The sequence below is a fragment of the Chiroxiphia lanceolata genome, chromosome 22 (genome assembly GCF_009829145.1).
Source record: "Chiroxiphia lanceolata isolate bChiLan1 chromosome 22, bChiLan1.pri, whole genome shotgun sequence".
Classification (NCBI taxonomy): Eukaryota; Metazoa; Chordata; class Aves; order Passeriformes; family Pipridae; genus Chiroxiphia; species Chiroxiphia lanceolata.
In genome coordinates, this window is record NC_045658.1 from 6,375,256 (window position 1) to 6,399,782 (window position 24,527).

A 24,527-nucleotide genomic window follows, 5' to 3' on the forward strand; every position below is an offset into this window, starting at 1 on the left:
AGTGCTCTCCAGCCCTTTTTGGCACACAAATCTGACAGAGCTCAGAGATAACAGCTGAAACCTTTTCAGCTTGTTCCTCGTGGTGGTGCTTAGCGCTGGTTGAAATGTTTGTTAGAATTCTGGGGGTGCAGCCCCAGGGAGAAGCCACAGTTTTTTGCTTTGACATTTGACATTGATAGAAAGTAAGAGTATCCCACTGCTGATCTGGATAATAAATCCATAATGGACTTGGCAGTGCTGCTGGGCAGGGGTGTAGATACCAGTGGGCAGTGGGTGTCCGTGCCCTGGTCAGAGGTGTCTGTGTGTCTGTGTCCTGGTCAGAGGTGTCTGTGTGTCTGTGCCCTGGTCAGAAGTGTCCATGCCCAGGTCAGAGGTGTCCATGTGTTGTGCCCTGGTCGGAGGTGTCCGTGTGTCCGTGCCATGGTCAGAGGTGTCTGTGCCCTGGTCAGAGGTGTCTGTGTGTCCATGCTCTGGTCAGAGGTGTTTGTTTGTCCGTGCCCTGGTCAGAGGTGTCTGTGTGTCCGTGCCCTGGTCAGAGGTGTCTGTGTGTCCATGCTCTGGTCAGAGGTGTCTGTGTGTCCGTGCCCTGGTCAGAGGTGTCCGTGTGTCCGTGCCCCGCTCTCTCGGCGCTGAGCCGGTCGGTCGGTAGAGGGAGCCCGGCCCCGGAGTGTGGCGGGGCGGGGGGGGCAGCCGGTGCCCCCGGACAGACTGACAGACAGAGCCGGACAGACGGGACAGACCCGCACTGACCCGGAGGGCCCCGGCGCCGCGGGCGGGGCTCGAGGAACCGACCCCAAGTGCCCGCCCCTGGCTCAGGCTCCCGCGGGGCTCTGCCCACTCAGCCACGCGTGAACGAGCCTGTGACGTGTGTGAGAGCGGGAGCACATGTGTGTGACAGCGGGGGGCATATGTGTGAGCAGGGGGCACATGTGTGTGAGAGCGGGGGGCACATATGTGTGAGCGGGGGGCACGCGTGTGCCGAGCCCAGGGAAGCACACGTGTGTGGATCGCTGTGCCCGCAGCGCTGGGTGGGCTCGGCGGCCCCGGCGGTCCCGGCCCGCGCAGTTCTCGCCCGTCCATCGCGCTCTGCCGCCCGCGATCGCGGGGTGCGCGGGGCGTGTGCCCGCAGCGGAGCGGGCAGGGCTGTGGCAGGGCTGTGGCAGGGCTCACACACACGCTCCGTGCCCGTGCGAGCGCCGCTCCATTTCCCCGCTGCCAGAGATCCAGCGGCGAGAGGAAAAGCCGTCGCCCTCCCGGCCCTCCTTGGCGGCGCGGCGGTCCGTGAACCCAGCAGTTTATCCTCCCTCCCTCCTCCTCCCTCCCTCGCCGGCGCCGCCGCCGGGGCCGCGCCGCGCGCCCGCCCGTGCAGCGGCTCGGCTGGGCCCGGCTCGGCTCGGCTGGGCTCGGTTCGGCTCGGTTCGGCCAAGTTCGGCAGGCCTTAGCTCGGTTCGGCTAAACTCGATAGGGCTCGGCTCGGTTCGGCTCGGTTCGGCTCGGTTCGATGGCTCGGCTTGGCTCGGCTCGGTTCCGCTCGGTTCCGCTCGGCTGAGCTCGGCTCGGCTCGGCTCGGCTGGACTCGGTTCGGCTGGACTCGGCACGGCCCGGCTCGGCACATCCCGGCTGGTGTCGGCGCAGAGCGAGGGGGGAGGCGGGCGCTGTTCCTGGAAGAGCCCGGCCTGGGGAGTTGGTCACATTCTTGGCCGGGATTCAATGACTGAGGCAGACACCAACAAACAGAGGGGGGGAGGCGCAGGGCGGGAGGCTGAGCCCGCCTGCATTAGCTCAGCTCGCAGGCACTCTCAGTCACTGCTGGCGAGAGGAGCGGCGAGGATGTGCGCGCTCTCCCCGCGGCTCCCCACGGCACGCCGACAGCGCCGGCAGCACTAGGGGCAGGGAGGCGACCCCAGGGACGAGGAGCCGTCCCCGGCCGAGCAGAGGGACCCCGAGGGGCAGCGGAGCCGCTCATCGCCCGTGCGGAGCCCCCGCGGCAGCGCCGGAGAGCGGGGCCTTTCCTCCTGCGTTGTTCTCGCGCAGACCGAGCCTTCTGCCGCCTCCTGCTTTCTGCTTTCCTCCCCCGCGCCTTCCTCCGGTGGATATGGACAGAAGGGGGATCACTGCAGAGAAGCAGCAGCCGCCAGAACATATTTGAGCCCCGGGTGCTCGGAGCGTGGCACAGACTTTTTGTGTTTCCGTGGGTGGTGTGTGTGTGTGTGTGAGTGAGTGTGTGAGTGTCGGAGGTGTGGGAGGAGGGATCGGTTTGCCTGGGGGCTGGCTGAGGGGGTGAGTGCTCGGATGAAGACCTCTTTTTGCCGTGATTCTCTGCTCCATCGGGGCAGCTTGGAGACTTGGAGGGTTTGAAATTGTAACGAACCAAGAGGAAAGAAGAGAGAGACACGCATACAAAAGGATTTATTTCCTCTCCGTTAGTGGATTGCTGAGTGGGAAGGAGAAAAAAAACAAGGGTGGGTTTGTTTTATTTTGTTCATATTTTTTTCCTTAAAAAAAAAATCCCTTGAGTGGATTTGTACCAGGGTGGAAGATAACTGGGGATTTTTGTTGTTTGTTTTGGGAATAGAAACTAAAAAATGGAGACTGTAAGTAGAAGCAGCTTCCAGCCTCATCCAGGACTGCAGAAGACCTTGGAACAGTTTCATCTGAGCTCTATGAGCTCCCTGGGTGGCCCTGCTGCTTTCTCAGCACGATGGGCACAGGAGATGTACAAGAAAGACAATGGCAAAGACCCCGCGGAACCTGTACTGCATCTGCCCCCAATCCAGCCTCCTCCGGTCATGCCCGGTCCCTTCTTCATGCCCTCGGACAGATCCACGGAGAGGTGCGAGACCATCCTGGAAGGGGAAACCATCTCCTGCTTCGTGGTGGGTGGAGAGAAGCGGCTTTGCTTGCCCCAAATCCTGAACTCGGTGCTCAGGGACTTCTCCCTGCAGCAGATTAATTCGGTGTGTGATGAGCTGCATATTTACTGCTCCAGATGCACTGCTGACCAGCTGGAAATCCTCAAAGTCATGGGCATCCTGCCCTTCTCCGCTCCTTCCTGCGGGCTCATCACGAAAACTGACGCTGAGAGGCTTTGTAACGCCTTGCTTTATGGTGGCACCTATCCCCCCCACTGCAAGAAGGAATTCTCGAGCACAATTGAGCTGGAGCTCACGGAGAAGAGCTTCAAGGTGTATCATGAGTGCTTTGGGAAGTGTAAGGGACTCCTGGTGCCAGAGCTTTACAGTAACCCCAGCGCAGCCTGCATCCAGTGCTTGGACTGCAGGCTCATGTACCCACCTCACAAATTTGTGGTCCACTCTCACAAATCGCTGGAAAACAGGACTTGCCACTGGGGCTTTGACTCTGCAAACTGGAGATCCTATATCCTCCTCAGCCAGGATTATACTGGGAAAGAGGAGAAAGCTAGACTGGGCCAGCTCTTAGATGAAATGAAAGAAAAATTTGACTATAACAACAAATACAAGAGGAAAGCCCCCCGGGTAAGTGATGCCTGCAGTTTTAAAGGAGGTTGGGGGGAATTTCGGTAACATTCACCGATATACCCGATTTGTTACCAGCTGCTTTTCCGTGGAGTCATTTAGCAATTTTAATCGTGTTCTCCATTCTCCCTGCATGTGCCGTGCTCGAGATGGCACCTTTATTTCTCTGGTTGTGTTCTGAACACGGTGGTCGGAGTTTGTTTAAATTCCGTATGCGTGTTTGTATATTTTACTATACGTGGACCCTGATCTTCGAAGCCCCCCACACTGCCCCAGACTTTATCTGGAAGTACGTGATATTTGGGTCTCAAGGGCTTCATTCAGGGGTCAAGGCAAGGAAGAAGCCAGAAAAAAGGAGCGGGTACTGATGGCTCCAGACACGAGTACATTCACTTTTCTGATCGATTGCGTGTCGCCAGGGAGGGAGGTGGGGGCTCAGTGCCCTAAATGCTCGTATGGAAATGAAATGTGGCTGTTGAGAAAATAATTGTGACAGTAATGCAGGTCACTGGTTTTCATATTAAGTGTGTGGAACGTGAACGGAGAAGTCCCCGGTTTTAGAGTATCCCCGTGGAGCCTGAATTTCCCCACCAGCCTGGCTTTTGTATATTGGATTATGCATGCATCCACAAATGGCTCTGTCCAGGGCCAGCTGCAGCAGCTCCCCAAGCTCTGCCGTGCCGTGCTGAGCCAGACAGCTAAAGCACATTTTTTTTAGGTGTCTCTTGTTTTTCTTTCAGTCTGAGCTGCCTTTAGATCCCAGAATCCCTGGTGTGTGGGTGGGAGGCTGCCTTGGCATCTGGCAGCGGTCCTGCTCCGCGGGCAGCAGTGCCACAGGCCTTGAGGACTCACAGACACCGGGCTGTCTGTCTGGCTCCTGGCGATGGTGCAACCGGCTGGGGATGAGCAGCTCCCTCCCGCTCCTTCCCCCGTGCGAGGGGAAAGCAAACTCCTGCTGCAGGATTGCTGCTTGGGTTCTGCCCCACTGCCAGAGCTTCCCCAACTTGGCTTTGGGTTTCCGTGTCTGGAGTGGAAGGGCGATGCACAAGCCTCGAAAAGAGAAGCGATGTTTAAAGCCCACCGCGAATGTTCAGTAGAATTCTCAATTACCTTACCAAATACCTGTTTAAAGGGGCAGACGTACGCTCTGACTGAAGCAGAGTTTTTGTTTCCAAAAAAATGCAACAAAAAATACCCAGGCAAACGCAAGGATTTTTAAAATTCCACAGCCAGTCTAGGAGGCCTAGAGAGCCCATTGCACTGGATTAAGGAGCAGAGTCCCACTCCTCCAGTCCCAGTTTCTCTCCTGCCCCCGGCTCAGTCGTTGTCCTCACCCCTCCTTTTCCTCCCCGGAGTGTCAGGACGCCGTGACAAAGCTGGGCTGTAATGAGGCACATTATCCCCGTGGTTGGAGGTGGATGTGTTTTTAATGGCTTGTCTATTCTCTGTCAGTCATGTGCCGAGATGGAATGGTGGGACAGATGAACGTGGATGAGAGAGGAGAACATGGCTCTCCAAGTGGAGACATTTTTCATGTTGGAAAAGGAATTTTCTAGGGTGTGCTTCATTTGGGAAGCAGAATTAAGAAATTTCCACGTTCTTGCTCCCGGAGGGTCCTGTGTCCCTGGCTTGGTCATTTTCAGAGTCTAATTAAAATGAATGTTAGTAGTGGAGTGCTTTCCTTTTTCACAAGGCTTTTTGGGTGTTCTCTTCAGTTGTGTGGTTTATCCAACACCCCAGGTGAGGTTGAAGGTGGAGAACAAGAAAAAGATTATTAAATCTTGGCTTTGCCTCAGTTTTTTTTGTGATCTTTTCATAGATCCCAGTTCAGAATAAGAGAAGCACCCTTCTCCCTCCCTCGAAATCTGCATGGAGTGCAGCACTTCTTGCAGAGGGAGTTCAACACACCTGGCAGTGAATGCCAAAAATTCTGTAAGGAAATGGTGGCCATCTATTTTTTTGGAAAATTTTGCCAGAAATCCATCATCATAAAATGTCAAGTCTCCTGCACAGGTTTATTTGGGAGGTGGCAAAGAGTCCGGTGGGGAAGAACAGAGGGGCAAGTGTGTGCTCAGATGATGGGGTACAGAAAACAGAACATTTTATCACATCCTGGGCAGAACTGGGCTTAAGTTTCAAGGCTTCTGAACTGGCCTCAGGGCTCCTATTATTTCAGTGCAGTCCTGAGGAGACCCTGACAGCGCTGGCAGAGTTTTGTACGCTTATCCTTCCTTTTCCTGAAGTCTTTTTCCATTGGGCTCAGCCAAGGGATATCATATGCTAAGGTCATTTGTGTTGTAGCAGTGCGTGCGGGTAATTACGGAGAGATTTAATCAGGCTCCAAGGCTGGGAGGCTGTGGCCAGGGGCAAGGAACGGAGTAAAGTTGAGGTGCTGAGTGAGGAAATGACAGGATGGTCCCATTCTGTGTGTATTCCTGTGGGCTCTGTGAGGCTGTGGGGCTCTGGGTCTGGCTGTCTCCGGGGATGAAAGGGTGAAGCACATGTGTCTTTGTGGTGGGCTTCCTTTTTGATGTAGATCTTTGCTTTGTTCTGTTTTGTACAGAGAGGTGTTTGTGTGCATGGTGTGCCATAAGCTGCTGTGTCAGATTTTGGGTTTTCTGCTCTCAGGAGTGGCCTTTTTGTCAGTTTTTTAAATTTCTTCCTTTCTCTGTGTGTAGACACATTGCTTTGTGTGCTGTGTCTCCCTGGGGCTCTGGTAGGATTTTGGTAGCATGGGATGCATATGACCATTTTTATGGCTGTTCAAGCAGCAGTGAGTTCTTTGACCTTTTCGTGTGTCTTCATGAGGTTTCTGTGATGAGGTCTGTAGATTTCTGCCAGCACAGCTCTGCCTTTTAAGGGTCTGACTTAAATGGAGGAGCTGGGTTGGCACAAGCCCCTGTTGCAGATTCAGCGTAGTGGCAGAACTGCCTTTTTTCCTCTCTCTCTCTCTCTCTCTCTCTCTCTCTCTTTTTTTTTCCCCTTTTTTCCTTGGTGTGGTTTTAAAGCTGTGCTACAAGGCGTAGCTTTTCCTAGATATTTCATTCCCTATGCATATTTCTGTATGCATCAAGTATCTGCTGTGCATATCCCTCCATCTGTACTGGGAGAGGGATGTGTGGATGTCGATATCTCGTCTCTGGGTCAGCCGGGTGGGTTGAACAACTCCTGGTGCCTGGTCTTGCCACTTGCAGAAGCTTTTGTCTGGATCTGTGTGAAGTCAGCAAAGGGTCTTAACCAAAAACTGGAGGGAGTTGTGACAACTGGAGTCCCCAGTACAGCAGGAACCGTAGAGGCCTCAATCGCTTTTCTTACCTTCTTCTAAGGTTTTGATTTTTATATCCTCCCTATTCATGCTTGGATGAGTGATTGACCTCCCATAAGGTCTTTCACCTTCCTGCCACTTCCCAAAGCTCTTTCTTGTCTTGAGTCACATGATAATTTCTCCATTTGGCTTATTTTGTTTCCTTCACTGGGTTTTCCACCTTCTTGCATGCTCATGCAGGTGTTCTGCTCTGCTTTCTCTCTGGTCCTTCAGAGCCTCCCTGCACCAATGTGGCTTTTACTCGTGTGGGTGTCCTGTCTCCCTACCTGTCTCTCATTTCATCCACCACTACTGGCGTGGAGCACAACCACTCCATTCTGGGGTATTTCTAGAAATCTAAAATGTGAATAACTTGACAGGGTTGCAAAACAGGGTCCTAGAAATTCCCCGTCAGTGCCAAAGCCTTTGTGTTGAGCTCAGTAGCTGGTGCTTGGTGAGTGTGTTGTTGTGGGGTAGATCTGGCCTTGGAGTGTCCCTCCCGTGTGACAGACAGCTCCGTGCTGGCTTCACACCGGGATGCTGCCCTCGCCCTGAATTAGTTCAGACACAGCCCTGAAGGCTCTGCTGGCTGCTGTTCCCAGAGCAGGAGGGTGGGTTTGACTCTGTGTCTTTTGAAGCCCCTTCTCCCAGCACTGCCCCGAGCGCCGCTGGCCGGCACGTGGAGCTTCCCCGGCCGGTGCCAGACCCGGCAGAGCTGTGTGTGAGCAGGGCCCGGGGAGGGGGAGCTGTCCCTGCACACCCACACGGCAGCAGCGCCCCGTTCCCACGGTTCCAGTCCCAGCAGCACTTCTATGAAGGAGCTGGAAGCCAGGAGCAGCACTCTGGGTACTGACACACAAATGAGCACAGGAGGCCTCCCACTGTATTTCACAACCCGGCGCTGCCACAACACGCAGCTCGCTCAGCTGGGGAAGGTTTAGCCAGGTCAAGTGTGCAGCTCAATCAAAGGACCAAAATTGCTGCAAGTGGAAAAGCGCAGTGGAGGCGGGCTGTGGGCTTTTAGGTGTTGCCCAGGGGTTGCTGTGCTATGCTTTATGGCCACCTGAAAGGCTGCAGGAGTAGAGCTGGGATGTGTGTCTTGTCCTAGAGTCCTGCCTCCTGGCAGTAGTAATCTTTATTTGTTAATAGGATCTGTCCTACAGTAGCTGTAGCAGAGACATTCTGAGTTTATTCACTGGCAGTGGTGGTCAGATTGCAAGATGGGTTTAATGGATTTATTCGTCTTGGTACAAAGCCACTGGATAAATATTCTTCAAAAATTTTTGCCCAGGGACTGAGGGTTTAGTTGTTTTCTGATGGAGTGCTGAAGTCATGTGTTCTCTTACCCCCTGTTCAAGAGTTATTTTAGAGATTCTCCAGTAAAAATTTTCAAGTCCCTAAAGCAAAGGCGCTGATGGTTTGGGGCAGTAGTTTAGTTCAGAAGCCTTTTACAGCATAAAAGCTGAACTTCAAAAGCAATACCACGCTGAAATGAAATCCCGTGTACCCGAGGAGGTGTCAGTCTTGGAGCAAACATCAGCATTTTTTCCCAAGCATGCAAACAGTTCTACAGATGTTGTGGGCCGAGAACAAAGCAGCAGGTACGTGCATGTGTGTTGGACAGAGAGTGTGCCGCACATGATCTAATGGTGTTGAGTCAACCACGGTTCTCTCTTGCTCCAGAACAGTTCCCGACTTCCTCAAGTCAGTTCTCTTGCATTAGGGAGGGAATTATATGCAATCTCTGCTTTTGAAAATCACTGCCTAAAATATTTAAACCTCTGCCTCTCCCTTCATTGTCTGGGCCGTCTCGCCTCTCCATTTCTGTGGTTTCGGGCTTGGCCGTGTGTTCTGCCCAAACAGTAGCGAGCTTTGAAGCCGCGTGTAAACACAGTTGATGTTTTGGATGTGTCGGGAGCCCGACACCTGGTCCGTGCCAGGCCCTGGGCCCGGTTATCTCGGGGCTGGCTGACCCGCCGGGCTGTGTTTGCACTTGCCAGAGGCGCGTTGGGATCCGTGTTGTCAGAGCATCTGGAGGCGTCTGCGCGAGCGTGTCCGGGCAGCGCGGCGGGCGCAGCCCTGAGCCCTCAGCCTTATCTGCACCTTCCTGCAGCACTGCTGGGGCTCTGGGGCACAGCCAGGGGGTGAGCCCAGCAGGGCTCGGCTGCCTGAAGAGCTGCACTGTCCATTCTCAGTGAGATCTCAGTTATTTCCACCTGTGGAGGGATCTGCATGGACTGAGGGCAGCGAGCAGTGGGCTGGGGATGGCTGGGGATGGAGTTCACAGTGCTGGCTCAGCTGGCCAAACTCCTTTACTGTGGCAGGAAGAACTGTCTCCACGTGTCCATTCTTAGACACACAAGTTTTTTTAAAATTTGGTTTGATTTGCTTGTCTTGGTTTGTTTTTTTTAAAGCACACTTTGGACTTGGCACTGGAATTCCCATTGAGAGGGAACTGTCATGGAGCAGTGGCACTAAATCCAACAGGGGTTCTTGGAAAGAAAGTAGAGCTTAGGCAAAAGTGATTTGGACTGGATTGTGGAGAATCTATTGATAGAATCCTGTCAATTACTAGGCTGATCTATTTTGGCTGAGTGGCCATAGAGCACTTAATTCAAATTGATCTTCACATACAGGAAGCATTACTTTAAAATGTAGTAATATAGCATGTTTTTGTTTTAAATCTGTCAGTTAGAGTATGTGTGTTAATGATACATTTTATTAGGTAATATCTACTTTGTTTACATAAGTTTTATGAATCTAGGTAATGTGTAATATAAATTAATAAATCAGCACCAACTTTTTAATGCTATTTCACTCTATCTGTCTCTAGTATAGGCAGTTTGTATTCTTGGAGAACAATTTCAGAGAAGCAAGTTTGCTCTGAAAAGATGTGCTCTGGTCCCTTACCTTCTCTGTTTTCACTTTGTGTAGTCTTGTATGTCTTACATTTCATTGCCAGTGTAGAGATTCAGGCTCAGATTGTTACTGAGATCACCTGCTCCTGGATTTTCTGGAACACACGAGGTTAATCCCCGGGTTTGGGGCCGGTTCTGCAGCTCTCACTCCAGCAATCAGCCCATAGTAATTGGAACCAGTTCACCCACAAACCACAGCACTCCTGTGTGTCTCAGGCTCCTGCCTGTGTGTTCACTGGCACCAGAGACCAGGGGCAGATTCTGAACCAGAACGTGCCAGTGTTGAGGCAAAGGGGCTTCACAGGGTTTATGGCCTGACCTGGTATTTGCAGGACTGTGCTGAGTCTGAGAACCTGCAGTTCTGCTGCTGCAGTGTTTTCATTTTGCTCATTAGCAAGGATTAATAACCAAGTTTGGTGCTCTGATCCCGGCAGATCTCACTGAATGGGGCAGCACTTTCTCCAGCTGGGAGCTGCACTCAGACTGAGAGGGTTTTGTCTGCTGGTCACTGTGTACAAGACTGGCTTTGAAGGTTTTGGTACAGATCTAACAGGGGCAGTTCTCCCCTTCCCGTATTTAAGATCTGTCCATTTTTGTTTATTTTATTTTTTTTACCAGTGAGGAAATATGTCTGTAGTTGGGATAAGGGCCAGCCTTTTTCTCTGATACAAATTCAAGGCCCATAAACTTGGCCTCAGAGCCGTGTCAGGTGCAGTTGTTGAGCAGTGGATCTCGGTGCTGGGCAGTCCTGGATGACAGGGACTGGCTGTGCTTTGACTTCTGGTTGGATGAGGTGACAAAAGCACTGGCACTAATTTGAGCTCTGATCCTGTCAGAGTGTGAGGGACAGACAGTGCTCCTCTGGAAGCCAGCGGGAATTCCCATGTGTGGAGCTCTTATCAGCTCCATCTCTGATTTGGTTGCTATCACATAAAACTGGGCTTCTCCAGCAGTGGATGCATATTTAACACAACCTGATAAGCTGCATATTCATATGTTCTGGGAAATGAGACAGGTCCTGCCACCCCGGTGTTAGGCAGCCTTTACTCGTTCTAACAGTCCTGTTTAAAGGGTCAGGGAGGATGTACATGAGGCTTGAGATTGTGTGTGTGTGAAAATTGCAGCATCATTCTGTATGCTGGAGGTAAACAGCAAAGGGGCTAATCAATAACTTGGGTTCTGGCTCTGTTGTTTATTGATTTATGTGTGGTTACCTTTGCACATGCTTTGTAGAAAATGTGACTTTTATGTTTGGTTTTCTGTTTGTTTTTTTTTTTTTTTTTGAAAATAGAAATGGAAACAGTTTCTGTTCTGATATGAGAAGCAGTGGCACTGGGAGCACAAGGACTGCTTAGGCTTTAAGGATTAAAAGACCAGCAGCAACATTAACAAAATCAAATCCAGCCTAGTGTTTGCCTTTTCCTCGGGAAGGTTTCAGTGAGGGATTTGGGGGACCCTGTGCTTTGTTCCTCACCCGCCTCCAGTCAGTGGTATCGTTTTAGAGAATAAGGTCATTGACTTGGATTGCTTCTTGGTTTCTCAACCCTTTTCACCAGCCAGTTTGTGTAATGTCTGTCTGAAACATTGAGTAAGGGCATTGAAATAGCAGACAGGATATCAAGTGTTCGGAAGTCTGGGTTAAGTGTAACAGACAGTTCTGGCTGGTGAAAGGGGAGCAGCCCCTGGAGCTCCGGCACAGCTCAGTCTCTGTGGAAACCACACACTCGGGGCTCTGCATCCCTGTCCCAGCTTCTCCCCTCTGTTCCCTCCACACCCAGGTAATTAATCGTGTGTGGGTGAACCTCTTTTCTAGAGATGTCTTCCTCGTTTCTTAGTGGCACAGAATTGTATGTAATAATGTCTCTTTCTAAGGATTACATAAGTTGAAGATGATTTCTCCACTGGGAGAATTATGCAAGTTTAAACTGAAATGTATTTAGAAAGCTTTTATGTGTGTGTTTTCTGACTCGCAATGCAGAGGGTGATTTATTTGCATCCTTAATTGAACAACATCTGTTAGGGTTGGAAGAAAAACCATTTCGAGTGTTTTCACTGCCATATCCTGCATTTTGATGCAGTCCTTTACCCACATTACCTACGTTACAGGTGCTGGTTCTTCTTGCCCAGGTACTGCTGGGCACTCGAGTTGCATGTTCTGGGCTCTGCAGAATTGCTGATGCACACCTGCAGTGGTGTTTCCTTTGAATTGTCAGATGTCACAGAACCACTGGGGTCGGAGAAGACCTCCCAGATCATCGAGTCCAACCTCTGACAGATCCCTACCTTGTCAACCAGCCCAGAGCATTAAGGGCTATTTAAGAAGTCGTTGCCTTTGCTACCATTAAAAAGCCTCAAATACTCCAGCAGTGCTGCTCTTGGGAATCTCTGACCATTCAGTGAGAATGTTCCTGCTGCCCTTCAGCAAACCTGGGCTGGTTTGTGTCACACAGGAGGAGACAGTTCTGCAGTCGGGAGCGTTCACTGAACTGGAAGGGGCCAAAAGAACTTGTTCCCACGGGAATTTCTGTTTGTGTGGCTGTGTCCTGCCCCCCAGAACCTGCCCTCTTCCCCTTCCCGAGGGTGCACAGGTCTGGAGGGCTGTCCCTGCATTTCCAGTGGCACAAGTGGCATTGGGATGGTCATTGTCCTTCCATCCCTCCATAATCCCGGAGTGCTGGGACTTCACACAGGTGCTGGTTTCAGGATCTAGCTCACAAAATTAGTTCTGCTGACTATTAAAAAATACAGGTTGTGCAGGGATCCTGCTGCTTCCTCAGGCAGAGGTTGCAGTAGCACCAATTAGAAGCAGTGAATTACTTTAAATAATTAAAAAACTCTGTAAGTATTAAATTTCTCTGGGTTCTATGTTTTTTCGCAAGTGCCTTTAAAAAGAAAGAAACCCCAACAAAATCCTCAAGATTGTCCACATTTACATATTTATAGTGGTAAAATAGGTTTTATAGCTTTTATACAGAGTAGTGGACTAAAAAGGCAGAAAATACACAGTATTAAGGCTAAGATGTGGTTTGGTTTCGGTAACCTTTGCTGATGTAATGGTTTTCAGATTTACACTTTCCATTTTAGGAATTTTTCATGAAATTACACGTTAAACACGAGTTTCTGAAGCACCATCATTCCACAGCTGGAAAACTCACCTGGCTTGAAAGATAAATGTCATTCCAAAAAAAAAGAAAATAAAAAGAGTTGTCGTTCATAACTCTCCACTGGCAGTTTCAGTTTACTAAGTGAATTCTCTCACCTGTGCTGGTGTGATTTAGAAATACTCCTTTGAAATAACTGTGCTGAGAGTGGTGCTGGGAAAAGTTAATCAGGCTCAGGAGCCCAAACTGCAGCATTAGGCCCCTCATTGATACTCCTTTGTTCCTGTTCAGTCACTAATAAGGAACATGCCATGCAGTGAGTGCTCGCATTAATATAGCCAAAGATTTAGTTTTATTTGGCTTTCTGCCCTTTTTTTGCCACAACAGTGTAGTTCTTTGTAAGACCAGTGGAGCCAGATAACCTTTGGGCCATATTCAGTGGCAGACAGTGATAAAAGTGGTGTAAAGTGCTCTATTTTGCTATCAGTGAATGTGCAGAACTGCTGCTCAAAGGCCTTGGCCTGCAGATGAGGTGTTCCTTTTCTGACACCTTAATGTCTGCAAACATTTCTGTGAAAATCTTTTTTTATTATGGATTCATTGATCCTTCTTTTGCCCTGTTGATTCTGGAGCAAAGATTGTGTGTAAGACTACTGAGTTCTGAGGGGAATTATATTTTTATTATTATATAATTTTATGATTTTATTACATAAAGTTATGAATACAAAGAAAAATAAATTAGTGATTCGTAGGGGAAAAGAGTTAGAGAGAGTCAGCAGTGCTGTAACTACTATTTCCTTATATTTGTTGTATGACTTGCATTCATTATATGTAGCAATAACTTACTCATGTCTTTTAAGTAAATTTGGTCTTTTTGCAGTTTTTTAACAATTAACCCAGCCCTGATGAGGCCTGAATGAATATCATCTGCACACCTGTTTAATATTAAAGATGAGGCATTCAGTGCTTTGTGGCTTTAGCTTGAAATTCAAGTTGCTTTGAGTCATCCCTTTAGTCTTTTGTTTGGGTGGAAAAAAGGAGTGGCAGCGAAGGGCCTGCAGCTAAGAAATGAAAGAGTTGAATTAGGTTTTAGAAATGTTAGTCTTGGCATTTGGGACATTTGCATTTGTACAGATCGTCAGGCTTCGCTCGGTGGATGGAGCAGCTCCGTGCTGGGGGTGACAAATGTGCCCGTCCCAGTCACCCCAGTCACCCCACACCGGGACACTGCACTGGGAGGGTGGCACAGAGCTGGGCTGGGGGGCTCTGGAGCTGCTCTAGGGGCTCTGGAGCTGGGCTGGGGGCTCTGGAGCTGCACTGGGGGCTCTGGAACTGGGCTGGGGGCTCTGGAGCTGCTCTAGGGGCTCTGGAACTGGGCTGGGGGCTCTGGAGCTGGGCTGGGGGCTCTGGAGCTGCTCTAGGGGCTCTGGAGCTGCTCTAGGGGCTCTGGAGCTGGGCGGGGGGGGCTCTGGAGCTGCTCTAGGGGCTCTGGAGCTGCTCTAGGGGCTCTGGAGCTGGGCTGGGGGGGCTCTGGAGCTGGGCTGGGGGCTCTGTGCTCTCGTCTCCACCAGCTCCCTGGCCGTGGGTCACTGTCCCACCTGTATTTCCATGCTGTGGGGCACAGCTGACCTGGTTTTTTTTCCTGCCAGCAGCTCATTCTCAGAACCAGAGAACTCCACTGAAGGCAGATGGAGTCATTGGGACTGAAACTGCTGCAGAAGAATTGCAGTGCTCTCCTGGTTTACTTGTTCTGGCTTAGTTTGTGAAGCTTCATCGGGTCAGGAGAAGCTCCAGTGACACAGAGGGGATGGTGCACGGGGATGTTCCCAGCAGGAACATCTTCCCTGGGATCAGGGCTGGCGCCAGCTGGTGTTCCATCACTGCACTGCTTTGGTGTGTTTATGGTGAGGGTGAACTCCTGCCATCACAGAAAAGAGACAATACTGGAAATGTCTTTGAGGTCCAGACCCCGAGGGTCTCCCCCCAGCTCTCCTGGCCTGGATGCCGTGGGGATGATCCACGAGCAGGAGCTGATGCAGGGAAAGGGGACAACCAGGAGCTGCCCTGGAGCCCTGAGTGCCCCCAGTGGCTCAGCTCAGGGCAGGCTGTGTTTGACTCCACTGAGCCAACTTCTCAGAATGGGCCTCGGAGTGGAAATCACTTCCAGGGTACCCAGTTCTCCTCACTGGTGATAATCTGAGGGCCAAATTCTGCTGAGATTTTACAAGTGACTGTTTGAGTAATTAATGGGATTTCAGTGGAGAAGTCTTATCTCTACATCTGAATTCCACTCTTACAAATTTACACGCAAATTTATAATTTAGGTTTCTAAAAAATTTATCAAATTTGCCCTCGTTAGCTGGACTAATTTATTGGCGCAGTTTTCTCTTATTATAACTTGATTTGATTTCAGTAGAGTCACACAAAACTCCACATATTTCTTTGTTTCTAAGAGGGATGCTCATTCATGTGCTTGTAAAAGAGCAGCTGGATCCCATCTCGGCAGATGTGAAACCCATACATTGAAGTTGCTGTATTTTTTGTATGTGGGTTCTTTTCCTTGAAAAAATTCTCTTTTATTAATTAGACCTCCCCTCCCTTTTGAACTTTTTTGCTCTCTCAGTCAAAATCATAATTCCCTGTGACATCAGAATTAATTGCTGTAGACAGTTTGATGTCACAAAGTGAGTATTTGGTCTCAGAGAAGAGAAATACGGAGACACACAGATCCCGTTTCAGACAAATTTCTTAACTCAGAAAAGGTTGCTTGGTTTTTGTTGTCATTCCAAAAGTTTGTGAAGCCCAGCCTGGCAGGGCCATGGCCTGGAGGAGGGGTTTGCAGAAGTAGGTTCATCATTCCCAGCTCCGTGGCTCCTCTTCCTGCTGCTTTGGACACACTGGTGGTGCTGCTTTTTCTTCTTTCTTTTTTTTTGGGTTGTTTTTGTTTGTTGGTTTGGTTTTTCTCCCCAAGCTCCTTCTCTCGGCTCGGTGCCCGAGAGCATCTCGGGATTTCCCTTTTGCTGAATGAGCTGCTTGTTGGAGAGGGAGGAAGTAAGGTCCCTTCTGGAATAGGAGGGGGTGGAGGGTGGGGAAATGTCCTGTTTCATATGCAAAGCACACTGAACTGAAAAAAACCCCACATGAAACCCCTTTAACAAAACCACCCATGTCACAGACTGGCAGAGCAGCTGCTGGCTTTGTTAGGGAGAATATTAATGTTTCGAAGTCTCACAGAACCTTTTAAAAATGAGATGAAGAATGAGCTTTATTCTTTTTTTAAGACAGAAGCTGAGGTAAAAAAAAATTATCTCCTTATCAATATCTGTGAATGGAATGTGTACACAACTGATGTGACACCAACGTGCACAACAAAGTCAGGAGCTGGGTGAGATGTTGTTACAATCTCAGCTCTTCTTTTGGAGCCTGGAATGTAAGAGTGGCCCTGATCCTTCACTTCTCATAAACTATTGCAGTGGTGAAAGAACTCTCACTGAAAAAGCTGATCATTAAGAGGAACAACTCCTGGAACTGGCCTTTTTTACAGTGTGGGGAAGTTGTGTTCTTGACTCTGAGTCCTCACCCACTTAAAAAAAAATCACCATCTGACATCCTTGGAGCAGAACTTCTGCCAGGCTGGTCTCATCCTGCACCCTTTGGGTCATTTGGGAATGGCAGAGCTGGCAGATAGTTGCCCCTTTTCCTTGGCTGGATGATCTAAGAGTCAAAGCGTTTCTTTCTTCCCTGCTGCAGGTTGGAAAGTTTGCTCAAACCTTCCCTTAAACCCGCACCAAGTTCAGTGGCAGAGAGGGACAGGCATTGATAACTTTTTCTGCTACAGTTACAGAAATTTCTGCAGTTATAGAAAGGAAGGTATTTGGGTTTTTCGAGTAGAAACGGATTCTATTGGATATAAACCCATTTCTGAGAGTTACTGGGAGCTGTGTAGGTGAGCAGATTTATCACAGGTTAAACGTGGCTGGAAAACCTTTGCTGTAGTTCTGAATATTCCTGGGGGAATAGTGGCTGACTGCAGTGGGTTCTGTTCTGGTGTTCCTCACGAGAACATGTTGAAAATTCCTGTTTCATTCAGAAACTTGTGTTGCCTTTTCTTATTACCCTTAGTTTATGTTGCTGAGCTGCCTCCTGCACAAGGAAGTGCTTGTGTAATGCCCAAGCCATTCCCATTCCTCACTGAATGATATGCAAATCTAGTCAATTAAGCAGGGGGGATTTAATTAGCAGTTTAAGTTCATGTGTGAAGTGTCTTGCCTTAATTACTTAACAGTTTTGTTGCAAATTTGCTAAGGTTTTTTTTTTTTTTCCCACAGAACTATCAAAACTGTGATTTTATTTATTTATTTATTTTATTTTTTTGGTAGCATTTTCAAATACTGAGCATTGTCCAGTGCATTTAACCTTTGTATGTGTGTGTCCCTCTCTTTATACAGCTCTTTTCAAGACTGGGGGGACAAAGCAAAACTGTGGTCATTGTCTCAGAGCAGAACAATACATTAAGGAAAAAGAGGAAGGAATTTTGGAGTGAAAGGCCATTTATTTGTTGTTTTTTTAACCAGATGACAGCATTATGGCAGAATCTGTGTAAGGGCCCCAGTATGGTTGTCATGATTATAATAAATGGTGGCTTTTATTTCATGTTCTCTCTGGCCAAGGTGCTTTTCTCTGTCAGTCTGTGGCTGTGTCAGGGGCTTGCAGTGACAGAAGTAACTCAATATTAACACAAACAGGACTTTTTGTGCTGATGTCCAACCGGGTGGGTTTTCATCTCCCATCTCCTCCTTTGGACTCTCTGAGCACGTGGGGGTGGCACCACTGAATGTGGGGATGAGCAGATCCCTGCTGGTCTCGCTTCTTTCAGAAGGCCCAGGAGTGTGTGCTCAGTGATCCCACTAAAGGATCTCAGGCTCCTTACAGCCAACCTTGTTCCTGGAGTGTGGAGATGACACCACAGGACCTCTGGGGAAGCTGGGAAGGAGGGAGCTGGGTGACAGGATGATGCTGAGCGGGATTTGCCCAGAGGAGCCCTCAGGAGCACATCTGGTCTCTGTGGCTTCTCCAGAGGCCCCTGAGTGTGGTGGTGCTGTGGTTTTAGGTGGGAGGGTTTGACTGCAGCCTCACTCCAGGCTGTGGATGGAGCCTCCTGAACCCTGATCCACAGAAGAGCCTTTCTGGGCTGGGCTGGCAGTGTCCATCTGTTGGTGTCCCGTGGCAATGCTGACTGGGGTTCCTTTTAGTGCCCCTTGGCTCCAGGGCCCATCAGGGATGTGCAGGCACGGGGAGAGGCTGGCAAGGAACAACAGCAGCTTCCAGAACAGTGATCCCCAGGGGTACAGGTGTGATGGCTTTGAAGGAGCTCTTCTTTAGGATCTGACAGAACTTCTTCATTTCCCATCAGCACAGTGGGAAGTTTTGCTTATTTGTTTCCCACAAGGCACAAACCACCTTTGACTTTTCTGTGGTGTAGCAGTGACATCCTTCAGTTTAAAGCTTTCAGGCCTGAAAACGGGGCGGGAGTTTGAGGCACAAGGACAGGAAAGCACTGCATTAGTTCTAGTGGCTGGTTCTCACATCTGGGCATCCTGGAGAGGACAGATTGTAAATAATTCAGGGCCCAGATTGAACTGTCTGCAGCAGCAGCGTTGTTACAGTCCCTTTGGTCAGCAGACACCCAGTCTGGGCAAAAGGCTGGGGTGCTCATGTTTCCTGCAGGTCCTTGGGTTAAAGGATCCTGTTTAAAGATTTACTGTAGCCCCTGATGATGGGAAATTCACCCTATTAATAATTCCTTTGATGAAAACAGAAGAAACGTGTCCGAACTCCTCCTTTCGTTTATCTGCTCATTGTAAATCGCTTTTGTGAAGCAAAGCGGTGTTAGAAAGAATGAAAATACTGAATAAAGAATAAAAATACTGCCCTTCTTCCAAGCAGGCACTGAAATGCAAAGTTACCTCCCCCACCCCAACCCCCAGTGCTAGTGGAAATGGTGCAGAATACTGGAATACAAAGTACTTCTCCCTCTCCATGGACTTGCAGTGCATTTTATATCAGCCTGTTCAGGTCTTACCTCCTGAGCACAATGGAAGGGGCTCAAGAAAACAAAAGTTATCAAAAAACATGGGGTGGCCTGACCTGTTTGGTTTCCAAACAGAAGTGAAAAATGCTGGGACTCAGAATTTTCATGTTGCTTTTAAAATTTCGTACCACTTCTAAAAATGTGATAGTATAAAATATCCACTTTTAGCTGGATGTGTTCACTCTTCAGTTTTTGTGTGCTTTTCCACGCTGTGTTCTGGGGGCGTTTTCTGCGAATTTATTGTTATTATTATTAATCTTATTAAGATCCTGCCTCGGTGCCAGGATATTTTTAAAGAGAATTTCTTTCCAGTTCAGCCAGGGCAGCCCCTTTTGTTGAACCTCCTTTTGGATGGTGTTCCCATGTGCTGCAAAGGCGCTGACACATGACCTCGTTACACATAGAAAATCCTAAATGTCCTGCCCCTTGCCAAACCTATCACAAAACTACCCATCACCCCCTTTTCAGGATCCCAGATGGTAAATAGCAGCAGGAGGTGAAAGGGGAGCTTTGTCTCCATTCTGAGGCCTGTTTTAAGTATTCTGTGTCTGTCTGTATCCCTCTGCTTTTCCCACTCTGCCCATAAATTAGCAAGCCAGCTTTCCTGACAAGGGAAGACAAAATGTCCATAAGCTGCAGTAACATCACCTACTCAAGAGGACGTTTTTGAACAGTTTCATTTATTTGATTGTGAGCTCTTTCCTTTGGGCAGAACTGCCTGCCCTGCTCGCTGCAGCACGGAGGGAGAGGCAGCTCTTCCCAAATCCCACAGTGTCTGTGGCTCATGGAGATTTACCTACAGACAGAAAAGAACAAACCAAAAAAAACTAAAAAGAACTGCTTGTCGGGTTCTGGTGTTTTCATAAAGCCAAAGTTGCAGGAGAAGCAGCAGTTCCTGCCGGAGGGGGAGTGCTGGGAGCAGCTGGGAGCTGAGTTAGGAAGGGATTTATCAGGCAGGCAGTGAGGGGAGCTGGGATATGGGCAGTGAGGGGAGCTGGGATATGGGCAGTGAGGAGCTGGGATATGGGCAGTGAGGGGAGCTGGGATATGGGCAGTGAGGGGAGCAGGGATATGGGCAATGAGGAGCAGGGATATGGGCAGTGAGGGGAGCAGGGATATGGGCAGTGAGGAGCAGGGATATGGGCAGTGAGGGGAGCTGGGATATGGGCAGTGAGGAGCAGGGATATGGGCAGTGAGGAGCAGGGATATGGGCAATGAGGAGCAGGGATATGGGCAGTGAGGAGCAGGGATATGGGCAATGAGGAGCAGGGATATGGGCAGTGAGGAGCAGGGATATGGGCAGTGAGGAGCAGGGATATGGGCAGTGAGGAGCAGGGATATGGGCAGTGAGGAGCAGGGATATGGGCAGTGAGGGGAGCAGGGATATGGGCAGTGAGGAGCAGGGATATGGGCAGTGAGGAGAGCAGGGATGGGCAGTGGATTCAGCAGCACAGACAGAGCTGCTGTGCAAATCCATGACTGTTTTTAGAACTGGGATGCAGCAGGCAGGATATTGTCTCTGCACACTTCCCATGGAGTTCCCCTCGCTGGCAGCAATTTCCTCTTCCCTTAGTGCAGGAAAGGTGACGTTGGCTTTTGTGCAGGGGGGGATTCTGCAGGGTGAGGTGCCTCTGGAACAGTCTGGGCAGTATCTGTATGGAAGCAATAGCTGGGAAGGGGGAAGGACGTGGAATTTATACATGAGCATCTCTAAAAACCAGGTATCAAACCCACCTAAACATGCAAGAATAGGTCCCTGCCCTGCCCAGGAGAAGCCCTCTGTGGCTTCTCCTCAAAACACTGATCTGTGCTGCCTGCCTGTGTGTCCTTGTTTGTTGGCACAGGTTGGTTGGTTTTCCTTAATTAAGATACTGCATTCTCCTTATTCTCCCTTATAATTCCCAAACCAGGCTGCATTCATCCTGAACCTGAAATCTGGCAGCTTTTGTCACTCTGAGATTAGTCTTCCCTCTGACCTGGGCTGTAGCTGAAGTAATGACTTTCCATCTTCAGCTGACTGGAAATCAGAGACTGGTGAACTGAAATACTGAAGGCTTAATGAATTCCCTGGATTCCCTGGTGGTTTTTTGGTACATCTTTATTTTAAACTGTTGAATATTAATAAGGAAAGGGGAGTGGGAGTGCAGGGCCTGTTTACTGTCTAGTACTTGAAAGGGATATTCTCTTTTATTTGTTTGTTTCATTTTATGTAGCAAATATTGTTGTAGAAATGCTGTGTGTTTGCCAAGTCCCTACCTAGCCTTTGGATGCCAAGTGGTTGTCAGCTGGGAAGCTGCTGGGAGGGATTTAAAGCAATATTACCTCTTTTGCAAATGTGGCTCTCAAACCAAGAGTGAACCTACTTTTGACCATTTTTTAAGGAGCCTTCAGTTTTAAGTAATGAGAAAGATGATGGAAATGAGTGAGAAGAGCTCATGTGGCCTTTGCTCTTTTTTTCTGGGTGAGAATACTCCGTTTTCCACATTGTAACTTAATTAGCAAAGGTTTTTTCCTCTAAGATCTCCCATGTTTCTCCTGACCTGTAATTCTATGTATAGTCATCATATAAACTAGATCTGATGGGCTCAGTTCTGACATGTTGTGTTTTGACAGCACATTTTGTTCATACTGAGTCAATACTTTTGAAGCTGTAGTTGCTTGGTCACTTTAATTTGACATCTACTCTACTTGCTGCCAAAAGTCCTTTTGGCTTCTGCCCTCACACCAGCCTCCTGCTCCTGTCACCTTCTCTGACTGTCACTGGTGCTTTTATGGCTGCACAATGTGCAACAACTCACCAGGGAATTAATCTGCCTGAAAATGAATTGTTATATAAGGGAGAGCCACAAAACCAAACTGCACAAATGTGCTGGGGAGTGCACAGAGCACACTGGGGTTGGGTGGTTGGGCCACTGGTGGTGGGTGTTACTGCTGGAGATGGACAAATGAAACCTTCACACTTTGGGCAATGCTGATGGTTTATCCTTTGTCCTAAACCCCCAAAATGTAAGGAACAGACCAACAGTGGTGGAAGCCTTGGACAGAACCAAATAATACTTCCAGAAGTACTTGTGTAATTAGTGAACCTCTTGTGCAGGAGCTGTGGTGGGTAAAGCTCAGGTCAGTATCTTTAACACTTGACTGGGCTGTTGCTCTAAACCATGAGCTTCTGGGAATGCATTTTTCAATTTATTTATTTTTTTTTTTAGAAAGGCTTTTGATGGATGAAGCTGTAAAATGAATAGAAATAGTGTCTCCCTCTTCCTTTTCCCTCCTACTCAACGCTCACACACAGTCAGCCCTGGGGTCTTTTCTTTCTGTGTGGTTGGCAGAACAGAGGCAGGGAGAGGGAGCAGGAGACTGTCTGGGCCCCTGGTGCTGTCAGGAGAAGAATGGCCGTGCTGTTCCCGCGGAATCCGAGGGGACAGCCCGGGCTGTGTGTCTGCAGCAGCCAGCGGGCTGAATTAGTGCCATTTAGGCACTGCTAAGAGGCTAATTGAGTCACTGGTACTTGCTGATTAAAACAGCAAATCCAATAATGGATGGATGTGCGTGTTTGGGTTGGGTTCTGTGCTCTCTGGAAGATAAGTGTGTTTGCTGGAACCCTTTCCATTTTGGTCAAGTTATTCAGTAGCTTAAGGAACATCAAAATGTCCCCGTGAATGTTTTGGGGGAGAGCTGCCTGGATGCCCCTCCCTCCCTCCTGCTCTGTGCAGTGGGGCTGGAGGAGAAGGCATTGAAACAGTTCCATTGCCAGTGGCTGAACTCCACCAGTTTTTAAAACGCCTCCTTGAGCGAGCCTTTGGTTTGACGTGGGATAATCGGAATTGTGGGGTGACAGAAGGTAAGGAGCTGAAGCCTTCCCTGGTGGGCGATGCATCTGTGGCACGTGGGGATGACAAACAAAGCCTGCCTTGGAATTTTGGTTGGCATCTCTCTCCAGCCCCCCCACCTTCCAGGGCTGTGTTAGTGATGCACAAGTGGTGCTTGCACTCACTGTATGATAATGGGCATTATCATGTGGGGAAGGAGGATTCTTGTTCTCAGTGGGCTGTGAGGGGAGCACATGGAGAGTCTGTAACGCCGACCTAAACTTTAACACACCCTTGCAATATGTTTTCTCGCCCGGTGCCACTCCTGAAATGTGCCCACAGGCAGGCCCTGCTTCGCCTTTGCTCACAGAGGTTGTTTTAATGATTGTGGCTTGACTGACTTCAGAGGAATTATTGCTAATTTACAGCACTCTGATGGGAGAGCAGGATGAGATCCCTGTGTTTGCCTTTGAAGTGTGCTCGGCTCTCAGGGAGGCTGTTGTGTTGAGGGCACATCGCTTTCAGTGATCCTTTTTAATTTCGCTTTTAGCATTTAAGAAGAATAAGACGCCTCTCAATCTAAACCAGAAGGACTCGTATGAAAAAATAGTGAGACTCAGAGGCGAATGGTGGGTTCAGAACCTTGTGAGTCACTGCGGGGAGATTGACAGTTTGGGAACACGCACGCGGGGGAGTGAGGACGGGCTGCTCAGGGGCTGATGAGATAAGGGAGTCTCTGGGGTGTCGGCAGAGGGGTCAGCAGCAGCGTGCATCTCATTCCAGAGTTAAACTCAGGCGTTGGGAAATGGCATTCCTTGATGGCAAACACAATCTGACAGTTCTCAGCTAGCTACAGTATTCACCTCCTCCTCCTCCCCCCAGCCACGCAGTGGGTGCTGTGGAGATCGTGTCTGTTCTTGCCTTCAAAGCGGCAACGAGAAAATATTTAAAGCCACAAGCACACCTTGGAGGCTGCGCAGGGTAAGTCAGGTTAGCAAGGCATTTATGCACTTTAAAAATCGGGTCCCTGTTGAGGCAGCTCTGTCCTTGGGGCAGCCAGGCTGTTCCAGCTCCTGCTCAGGGATTATGGAGCCTTACCCTGTGCTTCACTTCTGTCTCTTTTCCTCATCTTTCCTTCTTTCTTTCTTTCTTTCTTTCTTCTTCCTGCGTGTGTGAAAGAATTTCCCTCTGTTCGTGGGCAGGCCTGAACTGGATCAGCTCCTGGAATTAACTACACAGGAGTTCATTCATCCCTCCTCTGGAATTACTTGGTGTTTGCTCGGTCTGACTTGTTCATGGGTGGTGTTATTGTTATTCCCAGAGGTGCAGGGAGGTAATGCTGGCTCCCTGGGTAGGGCAGAACACTGAGGCAAGAGACGGTTTTTATAGTCCCAGCTCCTGACAGCACTGAGCTGGGTGACCTTGGGCAGTGACTCCACTGCACCTTGTCCCACTTCTCCGGGAAGCAGCACTTGGAGTATTTACCTCCCTGCCCAGCACGGGTCTTGGGAGGAATTCTGTGGAGCATTTTACATGTACACAGGAGCGTGTTACTGCTGAGAACTGTTGTTTCTCTATGAATATGTATGAAAGGTGCCAAGACGTTACCTCACCTTGGCTTTCACACGTAACTCATTACAGGCTTGTGGTTGCTCTGAATTTAGGCAGTGGCAGAGACAAGGAGTGTTGTCCTCAGAGGCTGTTGACGTACTCAGAAGAGAAAGTGCCAAACAATTTCTCCTTCTCTAATTAGCACCGTGTTAGAAGAAAAATGTGTTTATTGTGAATACGGAACCCTCCTGGT

At 49.3% G+C, this 24,527-nt stretch overlaps 1 protein-coding gene across 2 annotated transcripts in view; it reads left to right on the plus strand.

Annotated features, from left to right (window-relative positions):
* The window catches only part of SKI (SKI proto-oncogene), a 121,941-nt gene that overhangs the window by 24,100 nt on the left and 73,314 nt on the right, over window positions 1-24,527 (plus strand). Inside the window, exons 1-2 of one of the 2 annotated variants that reach the window (XM_032708883.1) lie at window positions 1,695-2,462; window positions 2,576-3,497. In XM_032708883.1, the coding sequence (XP_032564774.1) occupies window positions 2,586-3,497 (912 nt within the window). In that variant the 5' untranslated portion in view covers window positions 1,695-2,462; window positions 2,576-2,585. Of the gene's footprint in view, window positions 1-1,694; window positions 2,463-2,575; window positions 3,498-24,527 lie in introns of those variants that run through there. The other variant, XM_032708884.1, reaches the window with a different exon arrangement.